General features: G+C 36.8%; 1 protein-coding gene across 1 annotated transcript in view; it reads left to right on the forward strand.

Annotated features, from left to right (window-relative positions):
* The first annotated feature begins 443 nt into the window (after positions 1 to 443).
* Positions 444 to 18724, forward strand: part of AUH (AU RNA binding methylglutaconyl-CoA hydratase) — a 164162-nt gene continuing 145881 nt past the window's right edge. Inside the window, exon 1 of the mRNA XM_074200718.1 lies at positions 444 to 760. Within this exon, the coding sequence (XP_074056819.1) occupies positions 520 to 760 (241 nt within the window). The 5' untranslated portion in view covers positions 444 to 519. The remainder of the gene's footprint in view (positions 761 to 18724) is intronic.

Consider the following 18724-nt stretch of genomic DNA (forward strand, 5'->3'; position numbering starts at 1 on the left):
CTTTAGCACCGGGCAAAAGAGGTCTTTTTTTTTTGCCACGTTTCTTATCCAGCTTTAATCACTGAATGGGCGTTGTCTCAGTCAAAGCGCGATCCCTAACTGCACAGCCCTCTCCTGCTTAAGCCCGATTCACTTTCCAGTCATGGCACCGCCTCTTCGAGAAAAACAACAACAATCACACAATAAATTTTCAGTGATAAAGGAAGTTCATGGCTAGAGCTTCCTCCCACAAAGAATCAGAGGTCCGGTAATCGGACAGGTTTCAATCCCTGCAAATATAAGGAAAGCTGCGGGAGGCCCGAAGTAAGGCAGAGAGCCAGCCAACCCGCAAGAAAAGAAGCTGGAGCGGGGGAAGTGACGTCACAGGGCGGACCCCTTCCTCCATCGCTTCCGCTTTAGCGCGAATAACCCGGAAGGGATTGGCGGGAGAGGAGGAGCTGTGGTGTCCAAGGGCAGTGCTGTCGCCGGGAGTGGTGAAGGGTGACGGCAGGGGCGGGGTCTGACTTGTAAACACACAGCATGGCTGCTGCGGGTGGTCTGGGTGCCCTGCAGGGAGGCCGCGCCCGCTGGGCAGTTGCTTATTGCTCTCGGTTGGGTCAGGGGCTGGTGGCAGGCAGGCCGGGAGGGCGAATGGGGTCAGCATCGTGGAGTCGCGGTCGGGCTTCCTCCAGGGCTGGGTCAGGCCTCAGCAGGAGTTATGGGTCTGAAGCTAAGGGCGACGAGGAGCTGAGAGTCCGATACCTGGAGGAGGAGAATAAAGGTGACTGAGGGAAGTGGGGGAGAGAGGGAGCCGAGAGAGGCGCAGGGAGGGACAGAGACAGAGGACAGGCAGAGAAACAGTTCTGTCTGCATAGAAACTACTCTGTGATCTTTTAATTTGAATGTGCTATTACTCTTTGAGTGTAAACCATGTGCTCATTTTGACCCTATCTTGGTATAGTGTGCGAGATGTTAGTTTATGACTGGTTTTTGCCTTGAAGTTTTCCTGTTTGTCATATTATCATATACTAGATTACTATGGTCATTACCTATAATGTAATTTGTACCGGACAGCTACCACTAGTACCAGATTGTTTTCATAATTACCATTTTTATAGTACAACGTGAGATATGGTATGACCAGATCACTTTCTTTTGCATTTTTTCCATTAATTTCCTTCATATCCTTGAGGATTTTTTTTAGATGAATTTTGTTACTATTTTTTTCCTAGGTCTATGAGATAATTTTTGATAGTTTGGTTGTTTTGGCATTAAATAGCTAATAGATAAATTTGTCGTTTTTTTTTATTACAATGGTTTGACCTATTCATGAGATATACTTCCCGATTTTTCTTGTCAGGTAGTCTCTCAAGTATTTTCTATCATCTCCAGTTATTTTAAATGAAATTTTGATTTTTCCTCTCCTGAGACCTGAAGCCATGAATTAATCATAAACTGGGGAGACATGTGAATTGTCTTCATATATTTGCCAGATTATTATTTCTAATTCTTTATTTGCTTGGTTTAAGAAGATAGAACTAAGAAACAAGAAAGAAGTATATTTTGGTTTGATGTAAAGGGGAAAAATGGGTTTTTGGAATGGTTTTTTGTGTTCCTCACTATTGGAAATTTTCGAGCTGATTCTAGTACCTACTTGTTTAGAATCAGTTAATGAGCCAGGTACTTTGCCAGTCAAGTGCTATGGATAGAAAGCCAAAATTTAAATCATCCCTGCTTTATGGTAGTTTATATTCTCTTGAGGAGAGCAACTAATAGTATACACAAAATAAACATACACTAAATATAAGGTATTTTTTTTGATAGGAAATCAATTAGAGCTGGAAGGTAGAAGGAAAAGCCTCATAGATGTAAAAGTGGTAGTATTTGAGCTGAAGGAAACTAAGGATTCTGGGAGTTAGTGGTGAAGAGGAAGTATATCCTAGGTTTGGAGGACAAATTGTGTTAGTATTCTATTTGAGGAATGGGAAGTTCAGATTAGCTTGCCTAAAGATTAGGCCTAGAAAGGTAGAAGGATAAGTTAAGACCATCATAAAGGGCTTTATTTTTTCAAAGTTCATGCATTTTATTTTCTTTTTTTACTGTTCATTCTTATGCATATGTATATTTTTACATTAAAAAATTTTCTTCCATCTTCCCTTCCCACCCCCATCCCCTCAGCACTGAACTGCAGGCAGGTTAACATTGTACATACATATTTTTGATAAACATATTTACAGATTTGTCATTTTTGGTATGAGGAAGTAGGATTAAGGGAAAGAGATACATAAGAGATAATTTTTATTAAAGTGTTCATCAGATTCGGAAGGGTTTTGTTTTGTTTTTTTTGTTTGTTTGTTTTTCCATCCTCAGGATGCAGATAACATTGCCATAGCTGGTCTAATATGGTTGTCCTAGCTTTCTGAACTGCTGAGAGGAACTGCTTCCATCAAGGTTGATCATCTCACAATGTTGTTGTTAATGTGTACACTGTTCTCTTGGTTCTGCTCCCTTTGCTCAGCATCAGATCTTGTAACTCATTCCATGCTTCTTTAGAGTCTGACCATAGTGAAGAGCTTAATTGCCAAACAGCAAATAAAAAATTTTGATCTTAGGAATAATATGGGGCCATGACATGGTTATATTTATGTTTTAGGAAACTTTTGCCTTTGTATAGAGGGATTTTAGAAGGGAGAAACAAGATAAGGATATCAGTTAAGTTATTCATATTGTCCAAGTAATGAGGTGATGAGCTCCAGTGATAGTCATTTGAATGGAAAGAACAGGGTGAATGTGAGTGGTATTGTGGGGGGATAATATGTAAGATTTGGCAACTGATTGGATTTATAGGTTGATGAAATTATTTGTTGAGCATGATTCAGAGATTGTAAACTTGGGAAGGATACTCATGCCCTTAATGGTTAGTAGGGAAGTTCAAATGAGAGGTGCGGTTTTAGGAACTGTTTTGGACATACTGAGGTTGAACTGTTGAGGGGTCATTTTTACATACAAAAGACTTTTCATGATGAAGAATTGGTACTTAGGAGAGATTCCAGGCATGGTCACAAAACTCTGGTAGTCATCTGTATAGAAATAGTGAGTTCATGGAAAGAGTAAGTAGAAAGAAGAGGGATGGTACAACATTTAGAAAATGGGATAAGAATGTTGATCCTGCAGAGGAGATTGAGGAAGAACAATCTACTAGATAGGAGAAAGAACATGAAAAACTAGAGAAGAGAAAGAATCCAAGAGAGGTTGGTCAGGAGAAGAAGAAGAGAAAGGAAAGTATTCTAGGTACATTTCCATGCCAGAAAAAAATACCTAGAGTCAAAAGATGGAGTAGCTTGTTAGGGAAATTGGAAGCGATACAAACCCTTTCTCAATTGTCAGACTTTGAAAATTAGAAGGAATAAAAAAAAAATAACAGATACCAGGAGACAACAAAACAATTAAAATATCAAGAGCCTAAAAGAACAGTTATTCCCAAACTAATTTGATATTGCTTTAAAAGAGAGATTAATCAGTGGAACATATTAAGTACAGAGCAGACAGCAAGAAAAGAATCTACTTGGTCAATATTCTGTAACCCTAAAGTCTCAAACTATTAGAACTTATTATGTGACAAAAATGGCTAAAACCCCACCTTTTAGGAAGTTTCTCAATTTCTCTTAATTATTGTATTCCTTCCCCTTTGATTATTTTCTGTTTATCTTGTAAATTGTATATATTTGTTTCCATATTGTCTTCTCCCATTAGAGGAAAAAAACTATTTTTTTGTCTTTCTTTGTATCTCCAGTGCATAGTACAGTTCTAGCATATCATAGGTGACCAATGAATGGTTATTGACTGACTGAATGACTCGCATTCTACTTATAAAATCATTTTTAACACTAACTTAATTTCATTTGATAATTATAATGGACCTTGTGACCAGCTATGTTTTTTCTTTGAATATTTCCTTGTTAGTCTTTTGGAGTTATTTTACTTTTCTCAGTTTGTGTCTTGAGCAGCGTTAATAATGGAATACCTCCTTATTGTGGGGGTCTTCTTTTTAAACTTCTTCCAGCCTTCCTAAATTGGGATTTTCTATTACAAAGTACCTTTGACAAGGCAACATTAGGGTCTTGTTTGGTCCCTATTTTGTATTATCTTGGATCTTGTGCTTGCTTTCTCTACATATATGTTATATTATGTTGATTAAAGATCTCAGATGCAGAAGTTAGAAGGAGGTTATATAGACAAGGTACAGGAGGGAGCTGAATTTGAAGGTATAATATATTGTAAAAATGGAGTCAGTGGGTGAAAAGAAAATGTACTGGGGAAAAAGGAAAGGAGAGAGGTAGTCTAGACCAAGATATTTCATTAAAAGAATCAAGAAATAGCTTTTCCAATGTATGGAAAGGGGGAAGGTGAGGGGGAATGAGGGAGCCTTCATTCTTGTTGGAACTGGCTCAGAGGAAACAGCATAAATACTCAATAGGTTATAGAAATCTATAGGAAGAAGGAGAGAAGGCAGATAGGGGGAGGGGAGGGGGATGTGGGTGATAGAGGAGAGGGGAAGTCATAGGAGAGGATAGTCAGTTATAACACATTTTCTTTTTTTACTTTTTGCATGGTGGTAGGATTGGGTGACCTGTCTGGGACCACAGGCTGGGTCATTGCTGGGTCTCAGAGGTGGGATGTAGGCTTGGGGCGTATTGGACACAGGGCTGGTGTTCTTGCTCCACAGCACATTTTTGAAGAGGGACAGAGTGAAAGGAGAGAGAAAATATAATAGATGGTAGTGGGGAGGAATGGATGGAGGGAATTACAATCAGCAACAGCAATTCTGGAAAACTATGGAAGTAACTTCTATGATGGACTTATGATAAAGAATGTGATCCACCTGAGACAGAGCTGATGGTATCAGAACACAGAATGAAACACATTTTTTTCTCTTTCACTTTCTTTCTCATGAGATTTTATATTTTTGTGGGGGGAGGGGTATTATATTTACTCTTACAACAAGAATATTTTAGTAATGTGTAAATAAATTAAAGAAAATTTAAAAAAAGAGTTGTGAAGGTAAATGAGATAAGAATGGAACTGATGGCTTTATAAAGTTCTGCTTCAATCAAATTCAGTTCTCTTTCAAGTTAAGGCATCACTTTGGTCCTCTTCAAAAGTAAATGATGGGGCAGCTAGGTGGCACAGTGGGTAGAGCACCGGCCCTGGAGTCAGGAGGACTTGAGTTCAAATATAGACTCAGACACTTAATAATTTAATAATTACCTAGCTGTGTGGTCTTGGGCAAGCCACTCAACCCCAGTGCTTTCCAAAAACTAAAAAAACCCAGTAAATGATGGACAACAAATGAAGTAATATTTATAAAATGCTCAGTAAATCTTATGCTAAACACTTTTTGTTATTGTTTAGTCTATTAGTCATGACCCCATTTTAGTTTTATTGGCAAAGATGCTGGAGTCGTTTGTCATTTTTTTCTCTAGCTCTGTTTTACAGATGAGAAAACTGAGGCAAATGTGGTTGAGTGACTTGATTAGGGCCACATGACTAGTAAGTGTCTGAGTCTGAATTTGAACTCAGGTCCTTCTGACTTCAGGGCCAGCATTCTATTCACTTCCTCAACAAAATAATTAGTATCATAAATACAGAGTAGATAGAAAGTAACTTTATAGGTGGAAGCAAGTGTAACTTGGAGATGAAAGGAGAAAAACTGAGAAAAGCCATTCACAGTGTGGGTTTAAGGTGCTATGAAAACTTTAAAGTACTCTAATAAAGTGATATTTTTGTTTAATTGTTTTGTCAGAATTATTGAGAAAAATTATTAATTTCTTTTGTAAACCTGACCAATATCTCCATTAGTAAAGTTATACTCTCGTCAAAAAAAAAAAAATAGATCCCAGGGTTAGCTCAGAATGGGAATCTGCAAATTCCAGTATACCCAAAGCTATTTAATGTAGAAGAATTTCAATTGCTGCTGTTATAGTCCGGAATCTAAAGCTAACAACTTTTTAGATTAGGGTGCTGACTGTAGAGCCCTGCCTACAACTGTAGAACTGTTGTTTACTTTTACAACTTCCAGACCCTGGGTTTGACTTTGGGTGATACAGCTTTAGGGTTGATTAATGGGTAGCTATTGCTACCCAGACCCTAACTTCAAGTCTCCTCTGAAGCCTGTACTAGGTCTTGATCTTAGCCCGGGGTTCAAGCTATAACATAACAAATTAACTTTTATTTCTGTTCCTGCCCCCCCCCCCAGTTAGATTTAGTCCCTGCTAGATCTGCAATCGATCTTTGCCCTGAAAGGCGTATGTCTAACAGGCACATGTGTTCTAGGTCCTCTCCTAAATTTGTGTTATATTTTTAACTGAGCTCTGAGATTAGACAGAAAAAACTCTTAACTGGCTTTTTTCCCCCTGCTTCTTGGGTTGGAAAAGTGACTCTGTTTTCTCATTGGATTTCATGATCACTACTTGACTTGGCACTTTTTTGATCTTTGATTATTTAATTGTAGGGCTAATTGCACTGTCCTGCTTCTTGCTTCTTCCTCATCTCTTAGGTTTCTTTTTTTAAAAAATAAGGTATTGAGAGAGTTTCCAGGTTATGTGATTAACAAGATGTAGACATTTTCTTTGATTCTCATGATTTCTCAAACCTCTCCAAAATAAGAATTATGTATAAGAGATAAACTTAAGTGTAACTATCCCTGTCCTCACCTTTTATGGCAAGAAGCAGCAGAACTCAACTTGGGTACCTCTTTTTTCATCAAAATTCTGAAGAGGAAGTTAAATTATAGTAAATGGGAACCTTGCTCTTCCTAGGGCAAGTAGCATGCATACTGTATTGCAGCAATTTTGAGCCAGAAAATCAAGCAACAGAGAAAACTGGGGGTAAAGCCTGTATAGAGGTGTGGATATATATATTATGGGTATGTGTGTGTGTCTATTAGATCTTTTTTTTTAAGGTTTTTGCAAGGCAAATTGCCCCAAGGCCACACAGCTAAGTAATTATTAAGTGTCTGAGGTCAAATTTGAACTCAGGTACTCCTGACTCCAGGGCTGGCGCTCTGTCCACTGTGTCATCTAGCCACCCCATCTATTAGATCTTAAAGAAAAGAAATAGCATTTAGCTAAGGCTTTTTTTTTTGTTTATCATTTAGAGGACAAACTGAAACCAGAAAAAATGAATTCTTTAGTCAGAAAAGCAAATGAGATAGCTATAAAGTCTAGGTCTTCAAGGATCCATTGTGAAAGGAGAAGGACTCTAAAGTGAATATAAGGAAAATATAAGGAAAAAGGATTGAAAATATAAAGCATCTCATGGTAAAGAAAATAGTTTAAAGACTTGATCTCAAGGAAATAAACCAACAAGGAATGGAATGTGGCCTTTAGAACACCTAAATTAGTTTAAACATTTCTGAAGAAATATTACAAGACAAAATAAAATGAAGCAGAGGACTGGATTCTCAAGAGAGTTTATAACCACTGTATTTCCAAATGGTTAAAGGGAGAAATAAGAATCATATAAGCAGAATTTATTGAACTTCACAACAGAAATAGGTGACAATATAAAAGCATTTCTCCACAGCAGTGAGTGTCACCAAAAAATTAGTATAAAAATAAAGAACTAAAGGAAAAATAGAAAGGAAAAGCAATTCTCTTAGGTGAAAATATCACTATACAAACAAAACATTATTTATTTTGAGTTTTACAATTTTTCCCCTAATCTTACCCCCCCCACAGAAAGCAATTTTTCAGTCTTTACATTCTTTCCATACTATACATTGATTCAAATTGAGTGTGATGAGAGAGAGAAATTATATCCTTAAGGAAGACATAAAGTATAAGAGCAAGATCAGACAATAAGATATCAGTTTTTTTTTTCTAAATTTAAGCTAATAGTCCTTGGTCTTTGTTCAAACTCCACAGTTCTTTCTCTGGATACAGATGGTATTCTCCATCACAGACAGCCCCAAATTGTCCCTGATTGTTGCACTGATGGAATGAGCAAGTCCATCAAGGTTGATCTTCACCCCCATGTTGCTGTTCGGGTGTACAGTGTTTTTCTGGTTCTGTTCATCTCACTCTGCATCAGTTCATGCAAATCCCTCCAGGCTTCCCTGAATTCCCATCCCTCCTGGTTTCTAATAGAACAGTAGTGTTCCATGACTTACATATAACCACAGTTTGCTAAGTCATTCTCCAATTGAAGGACATTTACTTGATTTCCAATTCTTTGCCACCACAAACAGGGCTGCTATGAATATTACTGTACAAGTCATGTTTTTACCCTTTTTCATCATCTCTTCAGGGTATAGACCCAGTAGTGGTATTGCTGGATCAAAGGGTATATACATTTTTGTTGCCCTTTGGGCATAGTTCCAGATTTCTCTCCAGAAAAGTTGGATAAGTTCACAGCTCCACCAACAATGTATTAGTGTCCCAGATTTCCCACAACCCTTCTAACAATGATCATTATCCTTTCTGGTCATATTGGCCAGTCTGAGAGGTGTGAGGTGGTACCTCAGAGAAGATTTAATTTGCATTTCTCTAATAAGTAATGATTTAGAGCAATTTTTCATGTGACTATGGATTGCTTTTGTTTCCTCATCTGTAAGTTGTTTTTGTATATCCTTTGACCCATTTCAAACAAAACATTTTGATCTCAAAGAGATAGACTACATAAAGAGAACTTAAGGGTCATAGGTTATCCAGAAGAAGCTGACAGGATAAAAAACCTAAACATCATACAATTGGAAATAATGTAAAAAACTTCCAAGAATTTTTAAACAAAAAATAAATGTGCTAATCAAAAACAGTTTACAAATCACCTCCAACCCCTCCCCCTACCAGATTCCTAGATGGTTAAAATTAGCTATTCCAATGATAGTTAACAAATTCTATATGTGACCTGGTTAAAAAAAAAAAAAAACTTTTCTGTATGAGGGAAAGGAAATGCCATAAGAAGTAAATTACAGAAGTGACTAAAGAGTGAGGAAAGTTGATATAAAACCTGAAGTACCTACCATAAATGCTCGAATCCAATGATTTTTTTTATAAAAGGACATTCAGGGGTGGCTAGGTGGTGCAGTGAATAGAGCACTGGTCTTGGAGTCAGGAGTACCTGGGTTCAAATCTGACCTCAGACACTTAATAGTTACCTTAGCCGTGTGGCCTTGGGCAAGCCACTTAATCCCATTGCCTTGAAAAATCTAAATAAAATAAAGTTAAATATAAAAGGACATTCAGTAAAAGAGAAAAAAGAATCAATCCCTTCCCAGGGTAAAGAATTCTGAGAAGAAAAAGAGGTAGACAGATAGACAGCTAATGAGCCAGTTGTTTTGCAGATGACTCATAAAACATAAACACTAAGAGGTTAAAAAAAACCAAGAAAGGCACAAGTAAAGAAATAAATTATCCCAGATTTTAAAAAAGGAAACCTATGAGGTTAAAAACATCAAGCAAGCCACCTGTTAACCATAACTTTCTTAGGCTAAAAATGAAATAAAATTACTTTTGTAAATGAAGTTTTATTCTCTAAGATCTTCCTTACAAATACCAACCCTGGTATAAAATTTTCGAGACATTTTATATAGAAAGAAGACAGAATTTTAAAACTTAATCAGGTAAATAATGAGATTTCATATAGAAGACATGGTTTTAAAATATTATCCTCTCATATCTTAAAATTTTCTTCAAATTGATAAAATTTTCTTCAAATTCATGTTGACAAGAATCCCACTTAAACTGGAGAGGAAAGGTTTACAAATAACAATAGGATTGGTCTCTCTTCATCCATGATGTCTTTTATCTTAAACTTTGTTCATCCAGGTGAGGGAATTCATTAGTGCTATCACTGAGCTGACCAAGTAATATTGACAAAGGCCAAGTCAACATTTTAGATTAGGAGACAGGCCTTATGTAGCAGACTGACATTTTTACATAGAGGTTTATAACTATTAGTTAGAGACTAAGAGACAATTTTTGATCAAATATATAGATCAGAAATATTAATTCCAAATTAAAGAATATCGGGTTTAGACACAGCTTAAAATGTCAGGAAGACACCATTAATAGGTTTCTCTCTAAAAGCCAACAAAGAGAAAAGAGTGAAAGCAGAACTTTAGTGATAGTGGAAGATTAGTCCTGTAATCCTATGGTCTAAAACTCCTAAGACCCCACCAACATGTGAATAATGTTTTTTGAATTTTTGAATTTTTTTGAACTACAAAATAGGAGGACTCATAAAAAGAATGTGAGGAAGAACTGAGAAAGGAATGTATGATACACCCCAATTAGGGTAGTGGAAAACAGTGAAGGAAAAATAACTCCTTTAGTTTCTAAGGCAAAGGAAGATCTAAAGGGGAGTGGGTGAGATGGTAGAGGGATCTGAGTTGAGGGTGTTCTGTTGCCTCTTGTTATAAAATAGTAAGGTAAGGATAAGGATAGCTATACTTAAGTTTATCTCCTATGCATAAATCTAGTTTTGGAAAGGTTTCAGAAATCATGAAAATCAAAGAAAATGTCTGCATCTTAGTGATCATATATCCTGGAAGCTCTCTCAACATTTTATTTAAAAAAAAAGTAACCTAAGAAACAGAAGAAGTTGACAAGCAAGAATCAGGACAGTGCAAGGGTAAAGAAAGGGACAAATCTCAGTTAACTGGTTGTATGGAGGGGTCCAGCTGAAAAATTGGGTTAGAGATACTTTGTAAATCCATAGGTGACAGATGTTGGTAGAGGAAGACTTTACAGTGGATATAATTTATAGGGACTTAACATATAGAGAAACCATTTCCTCTGAGAGAGGTAGTGTTTCCATGAATGCCCTCAGAAAGGTGATTAAAAACTCCTTGGGGATATTGATAGTTCCAAGATGTATGTAGGTGGGAGAGTGTAGGGAACAAGATCTAAAAGACAACTAATAGTGTCTTGTTTTAATTCCCTGTGGCATACTGAGATAAGGAAGGAATAAGTAAGTATGAAGACCACAAATCTAAGAAGAGAAGTTTTTTTTCAAGTTTAAAAGATTTATCTTTATTTTTTAATATTTATTCGCTTTTTGTAAAATAATTTTTTTATACATTAATAAAATATTCTTGTTTAAGAGTAAACAGAATACCCCCCCAAATATAGACTCGCTTGAGCGATAAAGGGGAGAGGAAAAATTAAAATTTTAAAAAAATAATAGTAATAATTGTAGGTCTGTCCAGGTGGTGCAATGGACAGAGCCCCATCCCTGGAGCCAGGAGCACCAGAGCCCATATCCAGCCCCATGCAGCCAACAATCACCCAGCTGTGTGACATGCAAGCTACCACAACCCCACTGCCCTGCAAAAAAGCGAAAAAAAGAAAAAAAAAAGACCCAAAATAAAATAAAATAGTAATAATAGTAGGGGTGGCAGGGTGGCAGACAGAGCATTGGCCCTTGAGCCAGGAGCACCCAGGTCCAAATCCAGCCTCAGACACCCAAAGATCACCCTGCTATGCGGCTCTAGGCAGGCCACCCAGCCTCATTTGCCCTGCACCCCCCCCCCCAAATAATAATAATAAAAAATGCGCTTCAGTCTTTGGTTCCAGCACCAACAACTCTGTTGCGGGTGGATCACATTCTTTATGGTAAGTCCATGGAAGAAGTTAATTCCATATTTTTCCACCATTGCCATTGCTGATCGCAACTCCCTACTTTCATATTTCTCCACTACTATGTATTGTACTTTCTCTCTTCTTTCACTCTGACTCTGCTGTGAGTGGCACAGCAGACAGATCCCTGGTCCTGGGGCCAAGAGGCCCTGAGCCCCCATACCATCCCTTAGGCCTAGCATCCACCTGCCCCTATGGTCCCTGACAGGCCATCCAATCCCAGCCCCTTGCAAGAAGTAAAAAGGAAAATGTGTTATATCTGACCACTCTCCCCCCATGGTCCATCCTCTCCTCCATCACTCACATTCCCCCCTTCCCCCTGTCCCCCCCTTCTTACTCCAGATGTCTATACCCCTTTGAGTATATATGCTGTTTCCTCTCCTAGCCACCTCTGATGAGAGCAAAGATTCCCTCATTCCCCCTTGCCTTCCCCACTTCCATATCATTGCAATAGCTCATTCTAATAAAGAAAAATCTTATTATATGAAATATCTTGGCCTATTCACCCCCTCCTTTTTCTTTCTCCCATTACATTTCCCTTTTTTCTATCGACTCCATTTTTACACCATATTTTATCTTCAAATTCAGCTTTCTCCTGTGCTTCAACTATAAAAGCTCCCTCTACCTGCTCTATTAACTGAGAAGGTTCATATGAGTTTTATCAGTGTCATTTTTCTATACATGCAGTTCATCCTCATTAAGTCCCTCATATTTTCCCCCTCTCCTCCAATCTCCATGCTTCACCTGAGTCCTGTATCTGAAGATCAAACCTTCTGTTCAGCTTTGGCCATTCCAAAAGGAACCTTTGAAATTCCCCTGGTTCATTGAAAGTCCATCTTTTCCCTGGAAGAGGACATTCAGCCTTGCTGGGTAGTTCATTCTTGGCTGCATTCTAAGCTCTTTTGCCTTCTGGTATATTATATTCCAAGCCCTGTGAGCTTCCAATGTAGCTGCTGCTAAGTCCTGTGTGATCCTGACTGCAGCACCACGATATTTGAACTGTGTCCTTCTGGTTGCTTGTAATATTTTCTCTTTGACTTGTGAGTTCGGGAACTTGGCTATAATATTCCTAGGGGTTTGTTTTGTGGGATCTCTTTCTTCGGGGGGATTGGTGGATTCTCTCCATTTCTATTTTGCCCTCTGCTTCTAGAACATGAGGTCAATTTTCCTGTAGTAATTCTTTGAAAATGATGTCAAGGCTCTTTTCCTGATCATGACTTTCAGGTATTCCAATAATTTTTAAATTATCTTTCCTAAGTCTGTTTTCCATATAAGTTTGTTTTTTCAATGAGATATTTCACATTTTCTTCTACTTTTTCATTTTTTTGTTTTGAAGTATTGATTCCTGATTTCTGGGAAATTCATCAATCTCCCTGAATTCTATTCTTTGTCTGAAGGATTTGTTCTCCTCAGAGAGTTTTCTTATCTCTTTTTCCATCTGGCCAATTTTGCTTTTTAAAGCATTCTTCTCCTCAATAACTTTTTGAACTGTTTTATCCTTTTGACCTGATCTGGTTTTTAGCATGCTATTTTCTTCAGCATTTTTTTAGATTTCCTTGACTAGGCTGCTGACTTCATTTTCATGTTTTTCCTGCATCTCTCTCATTTCTTTTCCCAGTTTTTCTTCTAACTCCCTCATTTGATTTTCAAAGTCTTTTTTGAGCTCTGCCATAGCCTGAGCCCAATTTCTGTTTTTCTTGGAGTCTTTAGATGCAGGAGTTTGTGCTTCCTCATCTTCAGACTGAGTATTTTGATCCTTCTTGGGCTCGTATGCAAAATATTTCTCAATGGTCTTCCTCTTGTTTCTCTGCTTGCACATTTTCCCAGCCTGAGCCTGGTTTTAGGGTGCTTCCTGAGCTTTTGGGACACTCCCACAAGGGTCTCAGTATGTGAGGCTCTGTCCTCCCTCCTGGTCTGTGAATGACCATAAGCACCCCCCTCTGCCACGGGGCTGAGGTGGGGGGGGGGGGGCCTAGACTGCTATCAGGATCTGAATGTGGTCAGAGCCCCAGAGTCCTGTTCCAGGGGCAGAGGACAGAGCTCTGCAGTCTCTCTTCACTCCCCTCCCTCAGCTCCATGGGCTCATGCCCTGGGGGCTCCTGCTTACCAGCTCTGCCTGCTTCTGTTTCCAGGTCTGGGCTGCAGAAAGATCAAGCTGCTCCCTGTGTGCCCCGAGGGCTGGGCTCCAGGTACTGGCTCTGGCAGAGGTTCCCCGCTGTTCCCCCACTTTGTGCCCGGTGCTCCTCGCGGTGCAGCTCGGGAGACTCCCCCGCTGCTGTGAGCTGCAGCTCCCAGTGCCCTGGGGCTGCCTCCAGGAGGCTGAAGTTCTTTCACTCTGGCAGGCCACCCCTCTGGCGGCCCCCCCCCCCCTCCAACCCCGGGGAGCAGAGCCTTTCTGCTCTTTTCCTGGTTACCTTGAGTAGGAGAACTGCCTCATTGGGGCCCTTTGTGGGTTCTGTCTCTCGAAAGTTTAGTTAGAGTCCTTAGTATCGAAGTTTTATGAGAGAGCTTCTAAGAGCCTTTGCTCTCTTGTCACCATCTTGGCTCCGCCCCCAGAAGAGAAGTTTTATCAAGAAGAATTATCAAAAAAATAGAAAAAGGAAAAAAAAACCCTCACAAAAGTTGAGAGAATGTACAATTTGCTTGACCACTTAATTGATATTAATGTGAGCGAAATCTTTTATAAGTAGATAAAAGAAGAAAGCAGAATGCATAAATAAGAACTTCCAAACTAGGAGAAACAGGTGAAAAATGGAAAGGGTAATCTTGAAAGTATGAGGAGGAGCCTGTGAAGAGAGCTGCCTTTAAACTAGAATAGTCAAAAATAAAGGGTTTTTTTGTTAGTTTTTGCAAGGCAATGGAGTTAAGTGACTTGCTCAAGGACACACAGCTAAGGAAGTAGTAATTGCCTGAAGTTGGATTTGAACTCCGGTCCTCCTGACTCCAGGGCGTGTGCTCTATCCATTTAGCCACCTAGCTGCCCCCAAAAACGTTTTCTTTATAGAGAAAGAGAACAGAAAAAATTTAATAATAAATGGAGGAATATATAAACCAATTCTCATAACTAAGACTAAACAATACAATAAAGCAAAAGAGAGTGGCACATTGAATAAGAAATCAAAGGCTTCAATCTGTTGCTTACTAGAAAAGCAACTAAAAAGGAAAGCCATGCAGAGTTAAAATGAAGAGCTAGTGGAAAATTTACTTGAGGTAAAGTCACAGAAGGAGTTGAAATGCATGAGGAAAAAAAAGATTTACAATATAGAAAGTGATTAAAAAAGAAGAAAAGGAAACCACATTATACTGAAAGAAACCATAGACTACAGATCAACATCAGTTAATATTACTTACTCAAAATAGCTTTTTATGTTAATTCATAAAGGAAATATTAACTATTACAAAAAGACTTACATGGTAGAACATTTATTTCAGGAGACTTTAATGTACTCAGTTATGAATAAATAAAAAAATGAAAAATATATAATTGAACAAATTGCTACAGGAACTTGAGCTAAAAGACTTAGGGTAGCTTCTATATGGAATTTTTAAAGAATTTTTATTTTTAGGTTCTTGCAAGGCAGATGGGTTAAGTGACTTGCCCAAGGCCATACAGCTAGGTAATTAAGTGTCTAAGTCTGGATTTGAACTCACTCCTGATTCCAGCGCCAGTACTCTATCCACTGTGCCACCTAGCCGCCCCTCTAAAGAATTTCTTGGCAGCAAATTGACCATGTATTAGGGAACAGATTTTGCAAATAAATTTTTAAAGGGGATGTATATTAAAAATTTCTTCGATAGAGCATAAACTCAATAAAGAAATGATTAGTGTACGTTTCACTAACAAAAGACACAGACCTAAATTTAATATTAGCAATATGATCCTAAATAATTAGTGGGTCAAAGAACAAATCATAGAAACAATGTTAATAAAAATACTAATTATGAAACAACATAGCAGAAACTTTTGGGAAAATGCTAAAGTATTCTTTTGGGGATAAACTATATCCTTAAAAACGTACATTAACCAAATAGAATAGGAGATAATTAATGAAGTAAATGCATATAAAAATAGAAAGCTAACAATCTCAAAATTAACCTAAAACCTGATATAGTGAAATTAGAGAAGAAATAGATAATAGACAATTGATATTGAAAAGATAATAAAATGAAAAATTTCAAGGTGGGTTCTATGAAAGGACTAACAGAATTGTTGAACCTTCAGTCCATTTGATTAATAAGGCAGAAAGTAAACAGTAAATCAAGAAGGTAAAAATCCTAGGAGATAAAAATAATTACCAAAACTGAGTATGCTAATGAAACTGAAAATATATAAAAAAATAGAATTTATATCTTCATAAGTATAAAATTCCCCAAGTAACAATATCAAATGGAACTCAAGTAGCAGAATCCCAGAAGAAGAACCAGAACTACAAAGGAACTACCACTTTAGGGAGTTAAGATTTTTTTAGGGGTTACTGGATTTGCAGAAGAATTGTTTAAATTTGTAAAAAACAAAACTGAGAAAGGTAGAATTTTATCAGACTCTTATGCAAGCAATATAATTCTAACATCTTAAGTCTAAGAAGTATAAAACACAAAAGAAAAACAATAGAATAACATTAATGATAACCAGTTAAAAATTTTAAAATAAAATCCTGCCCAAACTATAACTTTGAAGAAAGTAATCATCACAACAAAGTCATATTTATTCAGGAATACAACAGTGGAGCAATATAAAAAAAAATAGTCAGATTAGTCAAACCAAATGATTAGCTTAATGTAGAAAAATTTGTCAAGGTACAACATAAATTTATGTTAAAATCTCCTCAGATATTGATATAGAGGGATCATTTAATATATCTTTAAAAGAATTTAAAACCACAAGCAAATATTAGATGGGAATCCACAAGAAACTTTTCCATTAAATAACAATAAATCATGTCCCCTCACCAATTATATGAAATGCCAGAAGAAATAATTAGAAAAAATAGGAAAAATATTAAGGCATATAGCTAGGTAAGCTATTGTATTTTCTGATGATTTTCTTTGAAAATCCAAAGGAATCAACAAAAATATCAGTTGAGAAATTAGCTTTACCAAAGAAGCAGGCCACAAATCCACAAAGTCAACTATAATTCTACATAATTTTAATATCCAATAATCAATAATAGAAAAGGAAGTTGATTTTAAATAATTACAAAACTCATAGGTTTTATGAAAAGACTAACAATGAACCTTCAGTCCATATAATTAATAAGACAGGAAAGAAACAGTAAATCAAGAAGGTAGAAATCTTATGAGATAAAAATAATTGCCAGATCTAAGTATGCTAACAAAACTGAAAAGATAAAAAAATAGAAGTTATATCTTCACAGGTATAAAATTCCCAATGGGAAAGTAACAATATCAAATGGAACTTAAGTAGCAAAATCTCAGAAGAGGAACTAGAACTACAAAGGAACTACCACTTTAGGGGAGCTGAAGAAATAGGGGAATATCCTGGTCTTTTTCCTTCCCTTGACAGTGAGTAATCTTGATATTGGTTACACGTGTACAATGCAATCATTATTGTTATTAATATAGAAATATTAATATTTCTATATTAGTCATATTGTGAACGAAGAATCAGAACAAAAGGGAAAAAAGCACGAGAAAAAACACCATAAAAGTTTTAAAAAATGAAAATGGTATGATTTGGTCTGTATTCAGACTCCATGGTTCTTTCTCTGGATGTGGATGATATTTTTCATCACAAAGCCCTTTAGAATTGTCTTTGCTCGTTTATTGCTGAGTAGAGCTAAATCTATCATAGTTGATCATCACATAATGTTCTGTTAATGTGTATAATGTTGTCCATAGTTCTGCTCACTTCATTCGACTTCAGTTCATGCAAGTCTGCCCAGATTTTTCTGAAATCTGCCTTCTCATGTTTTCTTATAGAACAATAGTATTCCATCACATTCATATACCTCATTCTGTTCAGTCATTTTCTTTTGTTTCTTATTCTCTTTTTAGTTTTTTTGCAAGGCAAATGGGGTTAAGTGGCTTGCCCAAGGCCACACAGCTAGGTAATTATTAAGTGTCTGAGGCTGGATTTGAACTCAGGTACTCCTGACTCCAGGACTATCCACTGTGCTACCTAGCCGCCCCTGTTGAGTCATTTTCTAATTGATTGACATCCCCTTGATTTCCAATTCTTTGCTAAAAATATTTTTGAACATGTGAGTCTTTTCTCCATTTTTAAAGTCTCTTTGGGAGATAGACCTAGTATTACTGTATCATAGTTCCAAATTGTTCTCCAGAATGATTGAATCAGTTCACAACTCTACCAACTGTGCATTAGTGTCCCAGTTTTTCTATAACTGCTCCAACATTGATCATTTTTCTTTTTTATCATATTGGCCAATCTGATTGATGTGAGGTAGTACCTCAGAATTGTTTTAATTTTTATTTCTCTAATCCATAATGATTTACAGCACAAAATACATGAGATGTTTTGAGAGGGAAGAATAATCTATCAAAACACATAATGAACTTGTGTAATTTAATTACAAAGTACTCCTTAAAGGAATGAACAATTTAAATAGCTCAAAAATATTAATTACCCAAGACTGAATCATGTCAGTATAGTAAAAATGATCATTCTACCAAAGATAATTTATATTTTTATATTATTCTAATCAGATTATCAAAAAGGCATACTTGATAAAACTTAGATAGAACTTGATAAAATTCATCTGGGAAAACAAAAGATGTGGAATATCAAGGGAAAGAATGAAAAGACAATGAAGAGGAAATGGCTCTTCCAGGCAGACTGTATTATCATTCAGAAAAAAACATTTTTTCAAATAATGGTTAAAAATCTGTCAGCTAGATCAGTGGAACAGATATAGAAAATGAGATCAAATAAGATATTTGTGAAAAAGTTGTCGAAATCTTATAAAGTACTAGTTGTCAGGAAGTTAGGAAATTATTACATTGTCTCATGATATAGTTTTAAATTAGTCTATCCATTTTTGGGAAGCAATTAGGAATTGGGAATTAGGCATATAAAGTAACTAAAATGTTTATATATTTTGACCCAGAGCTTCCATTTCTAGGGTTAT

This window comes from Macrotis lagotis, chromosome X, assembly GCF_037893015.1.
Source record: "Macrotis lagotis isolate mMagLag1 chromosome X, bilby.v1.9.chrom.fasta, whole genome shotgun sequence".
Taxonomy (NCBI): Eukaryota; Metazoa; Chordata; class Mammalia; order Peramelemorphia; family Peramelidae; genus Macrotis; species Macrotis lagotis.